This window comes from Amblyomma americanum, chromosome 1, assembly GCF_052857255.1.
Source record: "Amblyomma americanum isolate KBUSLIRL-KWMA chromosome 1, ASM5285725v1, whole genome shotgun sequence".
NCBI lineage: Eukaryota > Metazoa > Arthropoda > Arachnida > Ixodida > Ixodidae > Amblyomma > Amblyomma americanum.
In genome coordinates this window covers 123045905-123068906 of record NC_135497.1, presented here as the reverse complement: position 1 = coordinate 123068906, position 23002 = coordinate 123045905, and the positions used below count along the sequence as shown (strand labels likewise).

Genomic DNA, 23002 nt, shown 5'->3' with positions numbered 1-23002 from the left:
CCCAACCGCGCGCACAGTCCTCGCGGTGCCCCTGGATGGTCTCGTGTCGAGGGTCGGCAGCCAAGTGTTCCGGCCGCGTCCCCCGTAGGTGAGCCCCGCAGCAGCGTACCGCGCTTTGTCCTTACACCGCGCATGTCGGTCCTCGCGCCGACGGCACCCGGGTTTGAGCCACGGCCGCGAGATTTCTCCCTAGAAACGCGTCGCGGAGCGGAGGCCTACAGAGAAGCCTCTGGCTACTGTACGTTCTCCCTTCGTAGCTTTCTCCGTCTCTTTTGACTTGTGCCGCGGTCCTCTAGCGTCACTTTTGTTCAAGAAAAGACATCACCAGATCGTCAATGTCCGCTGAACGGCCGGAGGCATGATTTTACTACCCAGCTTGCGTCAGTGCCGCAGCTTGCGTCAGCGTCATTGATAACGCGTTCATGATTGGCCTATGGTCAGATTTGAGTGCGGGTTTATGGTACCACAGCCAAATACTGTTCCCAATAGCGCCTGGCAGAAGATTCTGCCTCTTGTCTTGAGCAATGTGGCTCATAGGAGGAGTCATATTTTAGCGCTTACTTTCAGTCTTCAGTGGTAGCAATCCCGGTACTCATGTCTTTCCTAGTGGCCCTCAGTTCTGATATATAACTTCCAGCGATCTTGCACCGACATGCGAGTGCGCTTAGCGCGCTTTCGAAGTGTTTATTTGTAGAGGCACTCTGCCTCCTGCATACCAGTTGGGTTGTCTTTAGCTCCTTGGACGAGTACAATACGTATTCTTAACACATTTTGCATGCATGGAAGGGAACTGTATTGAACCAAGCAGCTCTTGTTGCAGGAGCAAAGCTAGCTTTACGCGGCATCCTCAGCGCATGAGACAGCAAATCCACGTCGATGTTTCGGAAAGCTTTTGGACTGCTCCTGTGAAAACGCTCCTCGCAGCGTTTACAAACTTACGGAGCGTCTTAGAGCCGCACGTTGATGTGTTGAGTAGGCAATCATCGGACAGCGAACCTAACTGTCGCTTTTACTTCACGTCGACGGTTAACAATCAGATTCTACGTGCTCACCAAGAATGCTCCGGTTTTACCACTAAACTAATACAGGAAACGCCTGCCACTAGTTTTTTTTTTCATTGCTTGGGAATTTCGGAACGCTTCGTACAGTATAACTGAAGCGTGCGGTTGCCCTGGAATCCTGCTAGCTGTTTCAATGTCAGCCGCCTTAACCTGTTTATCCTATGATGTTCCATGACAGCAGGAAAAGAACTACTTTTTACGAGTGGGGGCCTGCGTCAGTGCAAAATCCCAAGCACACATAGCTGAGCACGTGTTGCGCATTTCTAGTTGCGTTAAATAACAGGCACAGACTGCAAGAAGCAAACGTTGACAGTTTCGAGGAGACTATTCTGGCCACTACGTGTGCCGCTTTACGACCACTGCGAGACTTAACGTTCTCCTGTCAGGTACTTGAAAGGCGCTGGAAGATGTTCGTGTTTAGGACGTGGACGTAAATCTGGTGTTCGTAAGTGCGGTCGCTGGATGGCACGCTGGATGGGGTACTCGTTGAACGGTTTCCGTTACAGCACTGGATGGCTCCCTGCGCCGCGCCATCGCAGGTCGGCCGGCGGCCGTGAGATGCAGGGCGTCGGCCCTCGTCTGGCATGCTGATCTGCGCCGACGTTCCCATACCGACATTGCACGCACTAGCGCCTGGTCTTCTATTCACTTGCCACGTACCCCACCGGTCGTCCAAGGTGCGCCCTGGGACCCCCAATGGCTCGCTCAGGCACGGCGCCGCAGTGCCGCCCTCGAGCTCGAGGCCGAACGCGGTAGCGGGCCAACCACGCACCGCGGCTGAGCGTGCACCGAGCCGCCCCGGCACTAGCTCACGCGCGCCCGAGCGGCCGGCGCAAGCTGCGGCCGTAAGTGCGCAGCCAGCCAGCGAGCGTTCCAATGAACGCGCTATACGGCGTTTCACTATGCGCGCTCCTGGTCGCATACAGCCTTTTTCAAGTTATCAGCCCAAGGGGTCACCTTCTGTGTCTTGCTGTGTGGCTGGAAACGCATCGCCGGCCGTTCCAAATGCCTCCAAGGTCGGCACTTCTACTGGCCGCGTTACATGGATGGAACAGAAGTAGACTCCAGCCCACGTTTTGAGGGAAAGTGCAGAAACGTCGAGGAAGAGAGTAGAGGACGAGTCACGCTTTTCCTTCTAAAAACCTGCTCTTTCCTTCAAAAAGTGTACTGGAGTCGACTTCTGTCGCATTCGTGTAACGGAGTCTACGAGAGCCCCGCTATGCGGCTTAGCCCTTTGGGCTGTCTTCTTTTGACGAAGACTGTGCTTCCACCGCGGATCCTCTAACCTCCATCGCGCCAGTTCTCGAAACTGAGTGGAAGCTACGAATGCTAGACGGCGACTTCCACAAGTGTGCTGTTCCTCGCTCTGAGAGCCAACCACGCACTTAGGGAAGTTGTCGCCTCGCGCTCGTAGTATTCACTCTACTGCCACAACTTTATGAGATGGGTGTACACAACAGACACTCGCGATGGCTTTCGCTGCGTCTTAGCACACAGCAGACGCGCCGTCCTACCGCTGTAGAAGCGCGCCTGAGAGTGAGAACGTACTGAATTAATGAGCAGCGTGGTGCCATTAAGCAGCTGGTTTGACACGGGTGTTATTCGTGCACAACGTGTTTGCCAAAGGACAGTGTGTTGGCCTACTGACATGCGCGCCGCTTATGTTTAGGCTGGATTAAAGCCAAAGGTATATGTGCACGTGAGGTGCAGCCCTTGCGAGCTTTACTTTTTTTGGCGTTGCGTGCGTCTTACGACGCAGAATCTGCGCTGTCTTAAGCTGATGCTGGCGGTTTTTTAGATGTACCTAGTGACAACCTAGTCTAAGATGTGTGAAAGCCAAAAGGTGAGCGCCATGCCCACTGTATCGTTACTTTTTTCCCAATAAGTCTACATGGCGAGCATGTCATTCGTGCTCTTGCGAAAGAAAAGCAGGAAACTAACGGGAGATAAAGGCGACAGCAAACTGATATCGAACACACCTCGTACCATTTTATCAAGAAAGACTTTGATAGCCTGTCAAGGCGTACGTACTACGCGAACAAATCCGCTGAAAAGCGACCACAAGGCACAAATATTAGCTGCTAGAGAGAAAATGCCGGGAATTTAAAAGGAAAATCAGCTGCGCTAGTATTCCGTTTTTCTCGATCAAGACATCACCTCGCTATTCGCTTATAAGACTCCTTGTTCGCGTTACGTTCGAAACTGATTGTATGCATATGTATACGTGCGGGTTTCGAAGCAATGAGAGCTTTGGATAAATTTTCAGCAACCTGTTCATTTGCTGGTCCTGTTCTGTCTTCCGAATTAAAAGCAGAACGAAAATGAGCTTACCATGGCGATTAACCCGAACTATGGGTGAACCTGCACGCAAGATTAATTGGGTGCTGGCGCCTGTGACGTGTGTTGACCTCAGCTTTCATTTAAAAAAAAAACGAGGAAATCAGTTGGAAACATCACATACACGCCGCGACCCTGGAACAAAATCGAGCCATGCTGATACAAACGAGAATGGTAGAATCCTGCGGAGCAGCACCTTTTAATACCGCGCCACCGATTTGAGCCCACGATGAAAAGTGGTCCCGTCGCTTCTGTGGATCCCTGCTCAAGACCTTGCGCTGCTCATGTGGAGCCTGCTGGTCTGGGCTAGGGCACGCACACTGCTGCAACGTTGGTTGATGGCGCGGCCAGTCGCAGGTCTCCGGGCTTAGTGTCGTAACGACCAGCCAGGACTCGGCGCCAAGGACTCCTCGAAGCGACGCCGAGCAGCTGCTGCAGGCGCCGGCTGCCCAGCCTGGAGCTACGACGCCATTCAGGGACACCACAGAAGCTGATGGCGAGCGCACACCCAAGCAGCCGACCAGCTGCGTGGTCAGTCCCAGTGGCGCCCCGGTCAGCCCCGGCTCCAAGGCCGGCTCGCCCATGCGCAGGAACTCCCCGCCCGGCCATGCCGCCTCCAGCGCGCACTCTCCGGTGCAGCCCACTTCGCCCCCTGAAGACCCCGCTGCCGTGAGGGGGGGTCAGGACCCCGACGATTCGGTACGCAGTCCTCGACTGTGCCGATTGCACACTATTCTGCGCATATTGCTGCTAATAAGACTAGCGCAGCGTACAAGGGACCGGGTTCCCTCAGTTGTTTCGATGGAGGCGAAATTCTAGAGGCCCGTGTACTGTGCAGTGTCATTGCATGTTAATGAACCCTAGGTGGTCGAAATTTCCGGAGCCCTCACTACAGCATCCCTCATAGCCTGAACCGCTTTGGGACGTTGAACCCCACAAAACCAAACCAAAGAAGACGCACGATTGAGCATTCGCGCAAAATTTGCGGGCGGCGGTACGGTGCAAGCTTCGCACGTTACCAGTACTGCACCTCGCCTTGGTGGGTGTCGCAGGGACGCCGCCAGAAAATTTGTTGTGGGGTCGCGGGCGGTGGTCAGACGCGGTCGCGCCCTGATTGGTCCGTGCGAGGACCCGCACTGACCGCTTCAGAGAGCGGCTGTCTGCCCGGCGACATATCTAGCCCGGCTTGATCGGCGGCGAACAGCCGCCAGCCGCCGGAAAAACGCCGCTGAGCGGCTGTTCGCGTTTTTCTCAAGAAAATTGCCCCACGTTGGTCCGCCTTTACTGTCTAAAAGATTCGTGCATGCGAATCATCACAGCTTCATATATGTCTCATGACACTGTGCTTGCGACGTCGAATCAGTTTGTAAAGCGCTCATTAAATTAAAAATAAGGCGTGCAACGCGAGCGGCTTTGACGGTATGAAGTGACTGTGAAGCAAGGATTCTATCGCGATGGAAATAAATGCCAACGCAGAGCGTGTGGCTTGCGACACAATCGGCGCAGCCTCGAACTGCTCGTCCGAGGTTCCTAGCGCCGCTTTGCCGATCAGTTTGCGCCTGTAGAACTTCAGAAATGCCATTTATGTGACGTTATTGTAATTGACTGAACTGAACTCCGATACAACACGGCTACAACAGGTGAAAAAGCCTGGACTCTTTCTTCCTGCCTGGTCCCGATGTGGTCTTCGGAGGCCGCAACTGCGTCCGGTCACACGCGATTTGACAACGTTAAAGGAGTATCGACACCTTGGGTGCGATACTTCTTATGGGTGCGTGTTTTCTTGTTTGTAATGAATAATAAGGAATTATTATACATGTATTGCCACCTGGTATTACCTTCTCTGACTGCTAAATAATTTGTAATCTAATTTCTTTCCCATGCTGTTTCGGTTTCAACAGCCGAATGAGGACTGTGACGTCTACGTGTGCTTACAGGTCACGTGTGATGAAAGAACTGCAATATAACAACTGTTTCCACATTCGTTGTAATTCCGGCTCTTGAGGAAGGCTGTATTCAGGACTGCAGCGAACTAAAACGATGAAGCAGAGACTATGTGGACGTTTTTCCGTGCCTCACGTGACAAAAAAGCACTCTTTGACGTCACAGCCATCGTTCAGCTGTTGAAACAGAAACCGAAACAGCATGCCAGAAAAAATTCGATTATAAATTATTTAGCGGTCGTAGGCGAATACCACAAGGTGATGACGCGTAGTGGTGTCTTCCGCATCACTGAACCGAATAAAACATGCCACCAAAATTAGGTGTCTATACTCCTTTAACGTGCGTCACGCTTTTTAGATTACCCGGACGGGCACTACAGACTTCACAATTCAAAGAAAACTATTGCGGGTGATAAGAAGAAATTCTTCCATACAATTTCAACGTAACGAACCGCGCATAGGTAGGAGGACGGATCTCAAACTTCACAGCTGGTACTACAATATTTCTAATTATTCGCTCTCAAGCGCACCTTTTTAGCGTTCGAGGCAGGTGTGAGACAGGCTGTACACGTTTGTTTGTAATCAGGATTGAGCGAGTCGGCACCAAGCAAAAAACGTTAATCGCTAGAAAATTACGTTTGTTGCATTGCGTCGAAATTCATTCATAACGTCGGTTACAGCGCCAGTTTTTTTTTTAATTCATATCCTAATTTACTTATCCACAAGTATTCAATAAACATCGAGCGCATTTTCTGCCCAGATAGAAATGCGGCGACACGAAGCGAAAGCGCGAGCTTAATAACGTTTCATGAAACGATTAATTCACAAAACACTTAATGCTATCGTCACATTTCAGGCCGTAGGTTGTCCTTGTGGCAGCTCCATTTCCTCCGTCTTTCTCACATGTTGTTAGCCCTCATAATGCATGCCACGCAGATAGCTGCTAGTTACGAGACTTCGTAAATGTAAGGCTGCGCTGCTAAAATTGTGTTTTCCTCCGAGCACCAGTCATGGATGTACGATTGGAATCGCTCTTATTTGTGACCGCTTGAATGGCAACCTCGCGGCCTTGCTCTGTGCACCACTAATGCACCAGAAGGAATTCTCTCATTTCCAGGCTTTCAAGAGAAGCGCGAGCCTTTTAGCGGCGTGATTGGATCGGCTATGTACAATAACCGCGCGCAGAGACGGTGCGGCGGGAGCGGACTTGTCACCTGTGCGTTCAACGGGCACGGGGCGCTTGGCGCAGCGGCTGCCCGGCAGGACACTGCAGCTGCACGTCGTGGCTTCACTAGCTTAGCGCCCAGGCCTCTGCTCCTGGTAACGGCTTCTTTGGAGCCGCCGGTGGCGTACAACCCTCCGTTCTTGCCCTAGCCGGCAACGGGGTTTCGCTTGCTTCACCGCGCCAGCAAGCTTCCGGCATCCGGGGATAGAGACGCCGCCGTCAGTCAGAGCGGCGGTGCGTGAAGCAGTCCAAAGAAGAGTTCCACGAGCAGAGGCGACGAAGGACTCGCACGCCGACGGTGAGGGAAGGAACAGTAGCATCCTTCGCGCCTGGCTCGCGAAAAAGGCTTCCTACGGCCTGCAAATGTGGCGACATTCACTTCACGGTCACTGCTTACGAGGGCCCGCAGATCAGGCTTAGCTTAGGGTACGGCCCTGGCCGCGCAAGCGGAGGCCTAACCAGCTGCTCCCTTGTTCGCAGAACTCGTTGAAATGGATGTCGACCAAAGAGCCTGGCGCGAAGGTGAAGCGGCGAGACGACGAGGAGTCGTCCGCCGGCCCGTCGCACGTGCATCTGCAGTCTGCTGCCGCTAGTCCAGTCGCGCCCAAGACGCGCAAGCAACGGACTTCCCAGGGGGTGGCCGAGACCACCACCAGGAAGTCCTCAGGCGGATCGCGCACCGAGCTCTGCGGGATCTTCTCGGGGCTTCTGGGCAGGTGTAGGCTCAAATCGGTACGCGTGCACGTCCCACCTTTCGCGGGGGGGCCCCTCTACGCGGCCGGACAGGCGCTGTTTCCTCCGCCTTCGCGGCGCAGATGAGCTCCGAAAAAGGCCCCTCGAGTCCCCGAGCACCGCGCCGGTTCGGCCGTTCGCGTTTCCTCGCGTCGAATGCCGTTGCACCTCGTTCGCCAGCGCGCGTGCCGCGATGGGCTCGAGCAGCACGGCCTTGCGCCGCGGAGCCCCCATCTCTCCTTGTTCTTTGTCTTCGTACGACCAGCAAATCTCTCTGGGTGACGTGGACGACGTGACGTTCTGGGTGAACCCAGACGAGGCGAGCGACTGGCGCCTGAGTTCCCTGCAGCAGCTGCAGGTGCTCGGGAAGGGCAGCTTCGGCGTCGTCTACCTCGTGCGCCACAAGGCCACGAAAGAGCTCGCTGCGCTCAAATGTATCGAAAAACACCACCGCGAACAAGCAAAGGTAAGCCGCACTGCTCGCATTTCATTCGGCAATCGATTGTCGCACGCGTGGTCGGCGATCAAGCGGCATTAGTGTCGGTGTTAGTGGCATTAACGTGACTGGAGACTGCTCTGCAGCGTTCACAGCATACTGCTATCTTAAATCGTGCCGATGGTTCCTGCTCACGACTTCTTGTCTTATACTTTTGTCCAGGAGGCACGACGCGTGGAGGCCGAGCGTATGGCATGGCAGGCTGTTTCGCACCACCCTTTCGTGGCCACGTTAAAAGCCTACTACGAGACTACAAAGGCGTAAGTGTGGACTTGCATCGCAATGCTGCTCGTTCTGCACGCCAAGATAGAGGAACAGTACGATGTCTTTAGCAAATAGAGGTTGAATATTGGCCATTCTACTTACACGTGGCCAGCCCTCACCGGGCTACTGCCCTAACGCACGCTCAGTCCTCATGGCGTTCCTTGTCGCTTTCTTGGTGCTAAATGACCGGTGATCTGCGGTTGCAGGGAGGAAGGCCGCGCCACGTGTCTGCGTGTGTACGGGGCTAGGCCTCCCTGGCCGCCAGACAAAACGTGCTTGAACCCATTAGACTTGGAAAGCTTAAACGGGTTTTCAAGACTGTCGCTTCTCTGAAATGCATACAATGAAACAGTTGGTGCTCGTTGCGCTCGTAACGTTAGACGGTGACAACCTCATTAGTTCTAAAGCTGGCAGCGCGTGGAGAACGAATATGGCGCTCCGAAAGCTGTTTCCAGGGGCTCCAGAACCGGTTAAGACCTCGTGTGGAAAGCGCTGCCGCGCCGCGGCGGCGTTGTGACGCCAGTCGCCATGTCTGTGGTGTACGGAGCAGGCAAGATATGACACCTTTAGTATGTTTTCAGCGCGAATCGCATCCAGATTGCTGCTTCACTGTAACCTGGACTGGAGATTCGGCCGGCTGCAGTAAGGCTATTAGCCGTCGCGCGCGATAGCCGCGTTAAGCTGCGTGCCAACGAAACGGCTTTTAGGGTGGTGCACTGCGCTGTTTAGGCATGCATGCCAGCCATGGCTGCTTCATCCGGTCGAGTAAACATCAAAGACGAAAACTTGCCGCTGGTAGAATTCTTCTCGATCTCAAAACCGAATCCCCGAGAGCGTTCGAGGGCTGCGGCACTTTTGCAGCGAAAGCTACACTACACTAGCCGGAGCGATTTCGCCTGTCTTGGCCATCTGCTCCTACTGCGCAAGCGCGAGTTTCACCACAGGCGCGCCGCGCGTGACGTTACAGCTGCGCCGCTGACTCCACCGCCTCGCCCGCTGCCCCGCTGCGCGTTGACGCCACGACTAGCTATGCGCCTTACTGCGCATGCGCGTGGGGTCGAATGCAGGAGTCAATGCGCTCGGCCGTCAGTTGCAAGCCGCGGAAGAAGAGAGGCCTTGCTGGTTGCGGCAGCAACGTAGGCTTCGAGAAATGAACTCGACGCACCCCGAAATCATTTCTCGGGCTGTTCGCCACAACTGACAGACTCACAGGCTGATATCAGTTCGGCTCCATCAGTTAATGTCTCCTTTCGCTACGTATACTAGCCATAGCAGAGCTAAGCCACCACTAATTTTTTATTTCGCAGTGGCGAAATGCATGGTTCCTAGGCAGACATCGATGAGTCGGCAACTCTATACCGTGTCTGCAGTTCGCACTGCCTAACAGACGGGCAACTAAAGTAGATTTTGATTTCAGAACTGTACTGCATATGAGAGGTCGCTCCTGGTGCTTGGAAGTTTTCATTTTAAGGTGGCCTGTAGGCACCTTTTGGATGAGGCGCGCTACGATTAAACGCGAGACGAACACTCGAACTTGCTTTAACTTGACGATAAGGCTGTCCTCTCGTGCTGCGCTGGAACTAAAAAAAAACTTAAACGACCAAGGTACTGTTTAAAATAAACGATTCAGTGAAAGGCTGTCCCCGCGGCGGCGTTCCCGCTGCTACTTGAATTTGCGAGAACGCTGGTCATCCGTTAGCATACGTTTAGCAGGCGGCGGTTCGGTCGACGGTCCGACCACGGCCGGTGGGGCAAGAAGGCCCTGATGCTTCCCTTTTACGCTTGCGATACTCCCGAACATATGCTGCGTCCTCCTAGCGGCAATGTTCGGCTTGCCGCGAAGCCTAGTGCTTTCGCGTTCCGCCTTACCTACGGCTGTATTTTGGCGTTGCCGACGCTTCATCTCGTGCTCACGAGCATGAAAGAGTTAAAGTGAATAAGTGTAAGAGCTACATGCCCCGCGCGACCTCCTTTCTGGGACGCAAAGAAGAAGCGGCCACGGGCGCGTGAGGAGCGCTCGTGCTGCGTTGTAGGTGTGGGTTTTCCACTCCCTTATCTCATGCTTGCTCGGACTAACCTCCATATAGCTTTTCGCTGTGAAATGAGCCCTTAGGTCATGCGCCTCGTTTTTTTTTTTTTGTGGAGCGGTGCCCATTCAGGCGGCGTCTTATTATTATATTTACTTTCATCGACGATCTGCAGCCTGTATCTGTATATATTAGAAAGGGCGAGAAAAATAAAGCAGAGAAGAAGTGGCCTGCCCGCACCGCGGTTGGCACAACGGGCTTGTACCTGTGATATGGCGATACTCTTTAGCTGAAGAGCAGCGGCTTCGACCGGGCTCTGTCTCTGTCGGTGTGTGAAGGGCTGTAGGGGCGACTTACGGCCGCCTTCATGCAAAAGAGCGTTCATGTGCGGTAAAGCGCCCTCTAAGCGCCTATGCGCATGCAATGTGCATAGATTTCCCCGTCAGACTTCATGATCAGCCATAGAATCACCGACGTTTCTCAATGATTCACCTGCTATGAACTGAGAATCGCGGGCGCGGCAGCCAGTCGCTGAGTCGCCAGTGTCTTTGCGACTGCGCTGCAACAGCTGCGTCTCTCCGCGTCGTCAAAAGCGCCGCTGTCTTCGATCACTCCTCGTTTAAGTTCTAGCATGCTAGAACGGGACGGACGGATGCGTTTCAACGCATACCTTGTACACATTTTTGCTAACCGTGATCGCAGCTGCTTTACGTGGGGGAAATTTAAAAAAATTAAATCATGCATACAACGCACCTATAGGTAGTGCGCACAATGAAAATTTCAACTTTTAAACATGTATAGTCCGCCGACTATAGCCCAGCAAATACGGTACTCTTCGCTTTGTTGCTCTCCGCGAACCGAAAGAATGTGCATGACGTCTTACAAAAGCGCAGGCAGTTCGAACTGGGCACCATGGTCACTGCAGCACATCTCGAGGACGTCGCATTTGCGGCGAGCTAACTGTGCACCTCATGCACTCAGTTTCGGTTTTGTGCGAAAAAAAGCCACCGGATTTGCTAGTGCTGCGGGGCTTTAGAATTACTTCTTGGCTTCAAAAGCTGAAATGGCATCGCCTTGTCAATGGCCACGAACTTGAGATTTCCACTAACCACTAAGCTGTGCTAACTTAGAAGCTACTTAGCAAAAATTAGTTAATTAGGAACCTAATTATGAGCATTTTCACTCTAACATGCTGTCCACCGTGGCTAACAGTTTGTTCCTGAAAACGTTTTTTAATTCAAACTTCATATTTTTATGAATTTTTGTAAGTTTTTGCTGAAACACCCGGCATAGCAATTGTAGTCGACGACCTGTCCCCCTGCAAAGGCCTTACGAAAGCGCGCGCTAAGGCATATAACCATGTCGTGGCTGAGCTGCATCCAGATCCGCTGGCTATCAAGAACTCAATTCTTGATGCAGACATTGAGCACCATACCGGAAAGACTGTGACTACGCGAAGCGTTTAATTCAAGAGCAAATGATGACGAGCTGTACACAATACAGCACTCACTGGCGTGCGTCTTGTTGTCTCATGTCACTGCTAGCGCGCAGTACAGTGCTCACTTAGGAACTGCAGTCCTGATTTTAGCTTATTCAAGGTATGCCAAACTTCATTTACGAGCAGCTAATTGAGGCAATTGCCCTCCGGGCGTCGAGTCGATGCGGAAGAGGCAGACTAGAGTTGCCTTACAGGATCTACATGACCAGTCTTAAAGAGTTGGGCTGCTAGCACACTTTTCAAGCATTAACGCATTGCGGCCATGCATACAACATAATTCGGGAAGAAAATTCTTTTCTTTGCATATTCATTATAATATTATCCATTTGGCGACAGAGGCTTAAATCTCCTAAGTCTAGAAACGTCTGACAACGACCGCCAGAGCGACGCCGCGAGACAGGTCAACGGTGCGCTTCAGTCGCTGCTACGGTGGCCTCAGCTGCTTGTCCCCTGTCGACGTAGAGCTTCTCGAAATTACCTAGAGGGAGAAAGCGCGCCACCGTCTACACGGGTTTCTTCAAAAGCGCTTCATATGCCCAGAGATTTTGAACACGCGCACTTTCCAACCGGAAGCTGTTAATTCCATTATTCCACTGTAACAATCAATACATCCGCAGATAATCCCTCGGCAGGCTTGCATTTTCTTGCTATTAACATTCTTGCTGTCTTCAAAAGAGTTTCCCTTTGGTTTTCTAGAGCACTCATAACTACTCGATGCGAGCGATGGACAAACTTTAAATGAAAGATTCGGCTACGCATCGGAAGAGTGGACGATTACCTTCAATATTTCCATACAAGTACAATAGTCCACAGTTGACTCACAGTTAAAGAGACGTTCAAGAATCCTGGTCTTTTCAAGCGTGGAAATACCGGGGAGTGGACGTTTCTTAATTGACTTGGCTAGGTTTATACCGAAAACATGACTTCAGCTGCGGAATTAGTAGCTGCGCCACGATGCTCGCCACTGTGCGTGTATTGACTTCTTTAATAACTTTAACAAAAAGAGATCTTTACTACTAGACTCGCGTAGAAATTGGCCAGCCATTTCTTAGAGGTCTGTCCCGAGAAAACTGGTATTCTAGGAACGAATCTCCATCTTCTGCCAAACTTAGACAAGCCAAATACAAAGTGTGCACTTCCCGGCATCACTGCCTCTACCCACGTTGGCTGATCAACCGCAGCGCCACTTTACGGTCAAGCAGTTTGGAAGAACTCAATGTCTGGCGCTAAGCATTACTGACAGCATGGCCATTATTCATTCTACATTTATCCCCGCTTGCTATAACAAACGTTCTCTTCTAATTAAATGCACTCCTCCTGATTACGTTGCTGCAACGCTAACAGCGTCTTTCCTTGTAAATGACTTTTCATCGTTGAAACTCTCTTTTCCGCATTCAGATGGTGCTTTGTCATGGAGTACGTGCCCCGGGGGACACTAAGCCAAATAATTCGACGCTCGGGGCCCTTGCCTGAAAGCAAAGCCAAGTTGGTGTCTGCCCAGCTGGCCCACGCCCTCAACTTCGTCCACACAGCCGGTAAGTCGCGTTCGCGTGTTGGCCGCGCGAATTCCGCTCCGTAGTAGCAAGCAGGCTTCGAGCTCGATCTCCTGTCCTGGCACTGACACGTGAAACTCCATATCTCCCCACATCACTCGCTGACTTAGCCCCATTTTGACAAAATAGAACGTGTGGGGTATAAAATACTGAAACTTGTTGATGAGCATCAGTTCTTAACGCAGTATTTCACTACGTGTGCAGATACCTCAGCCACAGGCACGTATCTAAGGCGAATTTCTTACTGGCATGGGCACGCACCGGTCAGCACCCTCCCCCCCCCCCCCTCCCCCGCGATAACAAATTACCTTGGGCCCCTCCCGAAAAAAATTCCTGGCTACGTGGCTAAGATACCTCAGTCTCTTCTAAAACAAACAACGCACCATTAGCAGTTCGCTATAGCGATTAGTGAAGTATCTGTTACCTCAAACATTTAGATGGCTAAACTTCACTTCTTTAAGTGCTAATAACTTGGATTTGTAGACGCCACGCTACGTTCGGCAGTTCTACAAATAATTACTGTTGATAATTACCGTTGGCGATTTCTAACTTAAGAAGAAATGCTACGCGGTCGCTTCAAGCTGGCAAAGCGCTAAAATTACATTAGCTGAGGCGCAGAAGAAGCAAATTTATGGTGTAGTGATTGTGTAGTTGCACCTTCACTGGTCGGTAAATGAACCTGAGCATTGCTGAATCCAGGCCCAGACCGCTGCGTTTTTTCTTCGAAAGCGAAGTACTGTCCTATAGGGAGCCTGCAACTACTCTCAGGTCATGGGTCTTAGCTTTTTTTTTTCGCCTCTGCTGCATGCACACTCTCTCATTAAATACCGCCCCCAATACACCTGTTTTACAGCGCAGCGCCGTGTGAGAGCCTGCATGCATGAGGAAGTGTCTGTCTGATGTGCACTGCTGAGACTATAGTCAGATAAAACTCCAGAACTAAGCGGCAAATGCCCTTCACAGGAGGCCATCCAGACCATAGCGTCGACCGATTCTCGTGATGTCGTGTTTAAAACATTAATCCGCGGTTTATCCCATTGCTCCTGCCAGCCTCATGCGATGCCATTCTACCACGTTCAAGGGGATTGACATCTAAGTCATGAGAACCGGTCGACGCTATTGGATTAAGGGGGGGGGGGGGGGGAGGGGGGGTTCTCGAAAAGAAGCAACGCTACCCGTAGGTTACTACTTCCTACATGTCGTCAAGTTGCGCTAACCACGACGGCGAATTTAACTTTTTGTCGCGTTCTATCCACTTCTGCGACCCTCAGGTGCTTTCTTTTCGCAGGCTACTTGCACCGAGACATCAGCTCATCCAACGTGCTTCTGGACGAACGGGGCAACGCTCGCCTCATAGACTTCGGTCTCTGCCAGGTCAGATATCGAATTCAGTTCGTCACTTTATATTTTCAGAGGTGCACTAATCCTGAAATGGGTGTCAAAGCAAAAGTGTTATCTACGACCTTATTAGGCCACCATGTCAAATTTGTTTAAAAAGCCGTTGCACGCATTGAATACTCATTCCGAGTGCCGCTGTGCGAGAGTGTTCAAAGGGAAAGCCTTACTGGATAGGGGTGTGAGAGGACCCGCAAAATACTAGGCCGTCGTAAACAACACAGGACGAGCGCTTGGACGCCCAGCCTAAGAGGTGCACAGCGCGGCTAGCGCAAGCAGCGGAGTAGCACCGCTCTATTTCTGGCTGCATCCTTAGGCTGCAAGGAGAAAAAAAAACCTATTGGGTGCCTGTGTTTCCAAAGCTGTGGTGCCCTGCTGTGCATAAGGTGGGATTTGAGGACGTTATGCCATGTGCTCCCGTTTTTTTTTTCTTGCTGGTCCCATTTCTGTGGCCGCGAACCGTTGCACCAAATAGGATTCTCAAGCCAAATCTAGAACCGCTGGTGGTCTAAATTAATCCGGAACCCTCACGGCGTCCCTCATAGCCCACGTGTCGCTTCGGGACTTTCAACTCCTGGGTTTTTTTTTATTTCAATGTCGCCAGTCAGCCAAAATATGTGTGCGGTTTCTTGAAGTCTGTACTCGGGGGCGACGAAAATCTTCTAGGTTTACACTTATAGCTACCATAACGGAAGCTTTCTACAACGCGGGCCACTCAGTTATAACAAGTGGCCGTTTTCTAAGGCTCGACGGCACAGAATCAGAGATGCCTAGAGAGGCTCAAAAGCTGTCAATTGCGCAGCGTGGTCTGTTGAACTAAGCATGAAATCGTGTGTGCCAGCTTACGTGCTTGCGACTATCCTGGTTGCTGCAGCTGCAAAAAATGTCGACGTAACTCAAAGGGACCTTCGCATGTTATTTTAAGGGAGGAGAGAAAACGCCCGAGGAAAACCTAAAATGCAATTCTATGCACCGCTATCGTTTCACTTGGGCTTATCTTATGTTTTACGTGGCTCGCTGCATGCATCAGTAGCATTTTGGTTTTTTTGTAAATGAGTTCTTGCTTCGTTTATCCCTTCTCCTCACAGCTGGGTCTGGAGGCTAGGAATCGCTGCGGGTCGCTGGCCTACATGGCGCCGGAAGTGCTCAGGCGGGAACACTACGGTGAGTGCACTCTAAAGCGAGTATCACGACTGCAGGAAAACGGAACATTACCACCCACCCCAGTCAGTCACTTTATCCAACCGTGGCCGTAACTGTACAATGAGGGCAGAGATATTGGTAATGCATGAGATTACAGATTTTATTCTATCATGAAGTTGACTGCGTCACAGGGCTGTTCGATTCTGTCGCAGCTCAAGGTCCCGGTCCGGGAACGACTGAGTAGTTACTGAAAGCCCGCTTAACGCGCATTTTGCGTAAAATGTGAAGGGGAAGACAGGGATCACGCTCTTAAGCACGAGCGCAACAATTTAGGGACCGAGGAAAGGGGAGCTTGAAGCGTCAATATCTGGAGCGGAAAACTATATGAAAATTATGACGGAAGCACGAACTTCGCCGGCTGTTTACAGGTGTCGGGGCCGACTGGTGGTCCTTTGGCATCGTCCTCTACACCATGCTTATTGGAAAAACTCCCCTCTCCCAGTACGCGGCCGAGCAGAACATCAACATCCAGACAACGCGGCGGGAGCTTCGTTATTCCAGTAAGTGGTTTTTAAGTCCTGCAGCACGTTGGGCATTAATAATTGTTTCTCTCCAAATTTATATCTGCAGAAACACAAAGAAAAAATGTAAAATTAAGAACACATCAAAAATACTGTGCTTGCCTTCGGCTATTAGTGACATCGCAGCCACGTGCAACTTCCTGCGAGCAGTGCAGTGAGATAAGCTAAGCGGTGTTCCGTCATGCCTGTCGGAAAAGGGGCGGAACTGGAGAGTTCGGATGCAAAACGGCAGTCTGCCAACGATTTTGTCACAAAATGTGGTGCGGTTTTTCCCGGTCCGTTTTGGCTGATCGACAGTAGTTTAATGATTTTCTAAATTTAAAAATGGTTTTCAGCATGCGTACTTGGTGGCACCGTGAAATAGTTTGCCATTAGAAAGGACACAGAAACGAACAAGCAGTCTGCTCACCTTAACGCTTTTTTCACGCCTGTTTTCGCCCTGACGGTGTGGCCAACCAACTGGCCCATGTCGAGTTGCTTTTCGCTATTCGTAAAAGATTGGAAAACGCAGGCGCTGTATTATCGTTCGCGTGAACCTAATAGCATTGCAGCCTTGTAAGCTATGAAGATGTTGTAAAGTTTATTATCGTATAAAATTGTAGAGCACAAGATAGATGAACGGGCGAATAACACCATCTGTGTGCATCACAGTGGCACTGGCGGCCCCTTTACGGTTCCCTCGCTCCTTGACTGATGAGGCGTACAACATCCTTCAGGAGATCCTTCGCGAGGTAAGACGTGCAAACATTCGACACCCTATATTTTGGCCTCTACTTTTTCCTTAACAAAATCAATTGCAGAAAAAGTGAAGATGAGTAAAGAATCGTCTGCTCCTATTGTTACCTTTCCGCTCAACAACTTTTTATTGCCTTTTTATTTGTCCGGAGCTATTACGCAATCAGCAGTATTTGTGGAGCATTTTTGTTCGAGCGCGCAATCAGCCAGCACCACGATGTTGATAAGGCAATCTGTATGGCGTTTAGAGCGTGCCGCTTCGATCTCCAATGCTCCTCCAGAGAAGCACAGCAGCTCCTGATCGTCCTACTTAGAGTGGACTTACGGTGATAGATTTGCGCACAATTTTGCCTTTAAAAGATGAGTTGAAGACGTTAGCTCTAAGGGGACGTCTTTGTGCAACTCGTGACGATGTTCTGTAAACAGTGTACTGCTATGTCACTTTCCCTGCCATGCATGTTCCGTGTACCCAATTGTCTTCTTCCAATTCGACACCTTCCAATAGTCCGCTTTGGCTCCACCGCTCTATATTTTATCATGTGAAAATATCTTAACTATACACTTTGCTACAGTGCATACTCGGGAGATAAGGGTATCGGAAATCCAGATGGCCTGTCTGCATAGTAAGCAGCGGAAAAGCAGGCAAAGGTGAATCGCGTTTTCTTATCTTCCACAGTGGTATTGCTTCGCCGCAATTCTCGGCGTCTTTCCACAGTTAACTCCAGCGCGAGCAATCAGGCGCGATGTTTGAGAATATTTTTCTCTTTAGCTGCGAACCAAAGAAAATTGACATCTCGACTGCATGTGCCTAATGGCTTCACTGTTTCATTCCCAAGGACCCCTCCATGCGCCTCGGGTGCCGTACTAGCGGTGGTCCAGGCAACAGTGGCTTCCAGGAGATGATGCAGCACAAATTCTTCTCTACCGTCGATTGGAGGGCAATGATAGGTGACATACGACGTTTCCTGTCTCTTTTTTAAATCTTATTGCGTGTTTGTTTTCGTTCTTTCGTCCGCGTATTTCGCTGCCGCGCCATTCTTCCCAGAGCATGTGTCATCAACTTGCCCAAACCATTACGCTGCGTTATAATTCGGAGTTGCCCGGTGGCCTAGCTGTCGGCATTTAAGTGCACACGGCGCATGAAATTCGGGTCTGCGGATGCTAGGTGCTCATTCATGCTGCGATTCATTTGAAAACTTTTTTTCATGCGTCCCACGCCGAACAACAAATTTGAAAAAAAAAAAACGTATTTTCTCTCTTTTGGTAGTGCTCTATTCGCGAGACTGAAACTGTAGCTTGCCAGTTTCTGAAATATTTTCTGAAGTTGAGTCGACCACCCTAGGCCAGTCTGGTAAGTAACAGCTAAGGTACTGAATCAAACTGAGCCAGAGTTGCTGGAGCGCTTTGCTGAAGCCCTCTGTACAATAAGTTGTCAGCAGCCTGAAAGCACGTGCAGAAAGTCTGGTTAGAAGTGCAAGTTTTTATTGCTTTCTGAACGCTTAATTGTTGTCGCCAGAGAACATGTCCCCATGCTCGCACCTTTGACTGTGGTATCAGCGTTCGAAGCCCGTCCTGGTACACAATAACAGACACCCAACATGTGTCTTCAGGCAACTTTTGGCACAGCAGCGCCCGCGTCAAAGCAAGTACGGAGACGTCCATTCATACTCGAGGCCTCGGAGAGTAACTACAAAGCGAGTGTGCACAATTAATTCACTGACTTCGCTGCGCAGCACACGAATGAGGCTGCATTTTAGAAGCTGTCATCACCTTTATCGCTGGACATCCTGCGCGTCAATAGGCCACAGAAAAAAAGGAATTCTTGGCAGCACAAACCTCAACAAGGGCCTAGAGAAAGGACTAAGTTCGTTGCCGAGAGCGAACGTGGCAATTCTAGCTGCGGAAACAAAAGACCATGTTTTTAAGCAGTTCCGTAGAGGGCCCGCCGCCAGCACTGATCTCTCCGATCAACACAATAATGACCAAAGTAGCCACTGTGCCAAAATTATTTCCTTATAGGCTATACTTGTCCCCAATGCGTCTGAATTTTCCGTGCTTACACCTCGACGGCTCCAGGCAGAACCTCTGGGCACCTGCTATGTGCGTCCAGTAACCATCGGTACTTCCTCCGTCCTGTAATAAGCTACAACCACTGCCAAGTTATAATGCCAGGAAGAAATGGCACTGGTGCTATGCGTTTCTTTTTGCTAGAACGCAGCGTTTTCCCAAAATTCGCAAATCACTTCGCGCGTGACTGATCCAGTCGTTAATCCTCACGGTGCGGCTGCAGTTACGATCCTGGAAGCTCCAGATGCGAGATCTTTAAAGGGTCTGCTGCAACAGGAGTGCAAAGAAGCATCCATTACAAAGCAGGGCGACTGGTTAACTCACGGGCTAAGAGGTCTATGAATCTTTGAAAGAGGCTGTAAATAGCACTAAGCATTGTATTTCATTCAGCTGTGGACGCTTAACCTCGGAGGCATAGCATCATCGCATATCTGGTGCATCCCAGACGGTAACGCAACTTCAGGCGAGAGGTGTAGGTATACCTACACCTCTACAGAAATCCAGTATAGTGGATTTCTTTTTTTTTTCGTATACGTTGGAAGCGATGAGACCTCGTGCTAGCCTGAACGTGCGAGCTTCCGCCTGCCTGATGGTCGTTTACAAGCGCGGTGTGCTGCAGCCACTTGAAGCGATGTCTAGTGCGGGTAGCCAGTAATGTCATCGCCAGAAGCGACGACTGCTGCGAAGTTCGCGGCCACCTAGATTTCGTCCTTGCAAACATATAGCGGAAAGTTTCATCCAGCTTCTTCAAAATGTAACAACAAGTTCCCTCGTGCTCGGAGCTTTTCTAACCCAAGTGCGTTCACAATGCTTTATCCAGGAGATGTGCGCCAAGTCGGTCGAAGTGGATCCCGGAACCCCAGAGATGAAGCGGCCCCTAGCGGAGGAAGTAAGCCGTGATTACATAGCGAGTCGAACCTCGCATTTTGTCAAGCGCAGAATTATTCCAAACTCACCCTTGTAACGCTGTTTTAGATGAAATCCTGAAGAAAAAATTGTATTCGGGCACATTTCCTTTTCCCTTATGACAGTTAACCTCCTCTGTAGTTTATACTTTTGGATGAACAGACCGAAACTCCTGTGAGCCTGCCCGTTAAACGACGGCTATCTCTAAAAATTCTGCGCTGTGCGATGTACTGATTGAGAAGTCTGTCCCCACAAAGTAACAAACTGTGAGAGAAACTTGGTGTCAATGTAGTTGTCACCCCCAGGAGGACTTGAGAAGTTGAACGTCAATAGCGAAGTAAATTGGTGCCGATGTAAGTTGTCCACTTATTTCGACATCAAATTCGAAGTAAGCCGGCGTAGAAGCAAGTGCATAACATATTTCGTGAACAACGTTTGACTGCCTCCGTGCCGTTCAAAGCTGCTTGTTCGACCGACCTTGGTATGTCAGCAACGTACAGACCACCATTTTCTTTGGGAAGCGTTATTCATTTCTCCTTCACTATAAGCTGAGAGCTTGGATAAAGTAACATCTTGATTCGTTACTCGGGTTAGTTTGGACCTACACACGCTCCATAATATTTGGCCTTGTTAACACCGCAACGTCACGAGAATGCGACGGCGCCGGCGTCAGATAACAACCAGTTCTCTGCATGGGCAAACAACTCTCGATTCGGAGGCTTTATTCTTTGCACGCGGCGTCTTCCTGCGAATTAAATAGCGCACTGACAAGCTGCGTCGTACCCCAGCGCACCCCGAGTTTTGCACACAAATAATAGAAAAAATCCTTAGCCACGTGTCTAAGAGCCCAAAATTGCTGTCCTACGCAGGATTGTTGCCACATGAGGCAATATTCGTCATCTTCGTGAATCTACTTCCGGGATGTCGTATGGATATATATTTCACAGACAGGGCGCTATGCTCACTAACCATGTTACTCATTTCGTACTTCGGTTTTTGCACTTGCAAGGTCACGTCTACGCACTTCGTGCAAGCCGCAGTTAAGAGCTGTCCCAGCATCCGGACCAGCTGCGAGGGCTAAATGCCACCCTCGGTGTGCGTTCTGTCAGTTCGTGTACGCTCCTCGAATGACGGGTTTCCGCACGCATAGGTGTTGATTAGTGGGCTAGACAGAAACGTGCTTAGAGAGGCCATGAGATCTTCACGCGTTGCAAGACCGTGATATTCGGAGGCTATATATGCAGGAGTGGGACACGGACTTCCTGTGCGATATCTTAAGCGCAGAAATTGTAATTTGTCACGCTTGCATGGCAAAAATAGCGCAGGCGCTGGAGGAGAGCCCGCAGTGGGCAGATGGACTCTTGTGATACAACACACATGCAATCTTTATGAAGATCTCAAAATAAAATAATGGGGTGAGACGCGCCTTAATCACATACGTAGTTATACGCTTCTGAAGGCATGTAATTCGCGAAACTCTGTAGCCTGAACAGGCTTGACAAGCAGCAAATGACATTTATTCATTAACGGTATACTCATTCATCCCCTAAGCTGCCACTCTCATTCATTCCTACCCCTGTGTTTAGACAAACATAGACTATCGATAGTCCTAGCCTCTTATGCGCCATGAAGCGCAACACTGCCCAAAATTTATTCATTAATTCGCTCCTTCTTCACTTCATTAAATCGTTCATTTGCAGTTTGTCTGTCTCAAAACCATATCAAGCGAGAAGTAGCCCAGTATGTCCACTGCAGCACTGTGCAAGAGGCAATCGTTACATTAGAACAGAATAAATGTAGCAGAAGTAAGTGCTGCCCAACATTAACACAGATAAGGAGATTAGACACTTAAAAACAGTATCCTACTGTTAATTAGGCTTGACAGAATGCAGTACAACGCGTAGAGTTTACAAGCAATGAGAGTGAATTATCACAGGAAAAATGCTGTCAAGTGTGAACCGAATAAGGACAACTTTGCCATTCTTGCGACTTTTCACGAAAGGTGCTGTGATATCCGCGTCTTTAGTTCTGTTAGGAGACCACCCAAGCTGCTAGGAAACCACCCAAGTTTCATTGGCCTCTTTACAGACAGTGTTCATGGCATAAACTCTGGTAATCGATTATTAGTCTTGAGCCCTATTTTGATAACGAAAAGAAGCAACGAGTTGAGATTAGTAACAGACGTATCTAATCGCCTCTATCTGTGAGCAGCAAGCAAGAAAATTTACAAACAAGGTGGAGTTACAGGTGCAAACATATTGTGTGCAGGGGTACTCTGAAAAAATGTAATCGCGTTTTGGCGTTGTGTTGCTGGAAACTGTGGATGAGAGGGCACATAGCGATCCCTGTGTACTGTTATAGTTTCATAATAGTTGGTACCTGAGTTTTAGGCGAGCGTGCTTTACCGCGATAGCGTTAAAGGTCCCGTTCGGCGAAAAACTCGGCGCCAGCGTCGTTGTGACTGGCAAATCCTGATTGGTCCAGAGGATCGTTAGGTCACACATCATGTCCCACATGTTAAAAAATTGTATAACTTGTCATTATGAGATCGTAACATGATTCAAACATCTTTAGAAGGAGTAATTAAGCAAATGAAATTAATCACGCCTAAAGAAAAGCAGTGGAATCAAGCCCCTGGCCCTTGGGTCGCGAGACAGACACGACGCGCCCACGGCACCGAGGCACGTTAGTTCGACTAGGGTTAAAAGGAGGTTTTGTGTGTTAATGTGTCTTATCACGTGGTTTAATATGTTCCGTAATTAATGCAGTGATACAAATTAACGGCACTATTTGGTGCATGACCAACGGTGGGTAATGGAAATTTCCGTGAGTCGGTTTTGGGACGTCATCACTCATCAATTGACGTCAGTGGTTGGCATTGTGAGATTATCATATATCATGGGATGTCATCACTCCCGTCTGTCTCGAGCGATGGAGTGGTTTGTTGTCTCCAATGGAAATCTCCGTTGCGCTTGGCGTCGCACGAGGGCACGACGTCGTGCCGACACTGACGTGGAGCAGCAGTGTGAAGTGCGCGTT

The 23002-nt window shown here is 50.2% G+C and overlaps 1 protein-coding gene across 6 annotated transcripts in view; it reads left to right on the top strand.

The window, feature by feature from the left end:
• Positions 1-23002, top strand: part of LOC144135548 (serine/threonine-protein kinase Sgk1-like) — a 34040-nt gene continuing 11038 nt past the window's right edge. The window contains exons 1-13 of one of the 6 annotated variants that reach the window (XM_077668201.1): positions 1-88; positions 1601-1738; positions 3756-4097; positions 7047-7298; positions 7564-7764; positions 7957-8054; positions 12982-13118; positions 14425-14510; positions 15620-15695; positions 16103-16234; positions 16907-16986; positions 17827-17938; positions 19878-19946. In XM_077668201.1, the coding sequence (XP_077524327.1) occupies positions 1646-1738; positions 3756-4097; positions 7047-7298; positions 7564-7764; positions 7957-8054; positions 12982-13118; positions 14425-14510; positions 15620-15695; positions 16103-16234; positions 16907-16986; positions 17827-17938; positions 19878-19946 (1678 nt within the window). In that variant the 5' untranslated portion in view covers positions 1-88; positions 1601-1645. Of the gene's footprint in view, positions 89-1600; positions 1907-3749; positions 4098-7046; positions 7299-7563; positions 7765-7956; positions 8055-12981; positions 13119-14424; positions 14511-15619; positions 15696-16102; positions 16235-16906; positions 16987-17826; positions 17939-19877; positions 19947-23002 lie in introns of all 6 variants that reach the window. The other 5 variants (XM_077668200.1, XM_077668199.1, XM_077668193.1 and 2 more) reach the window with 5 other exon arrangements.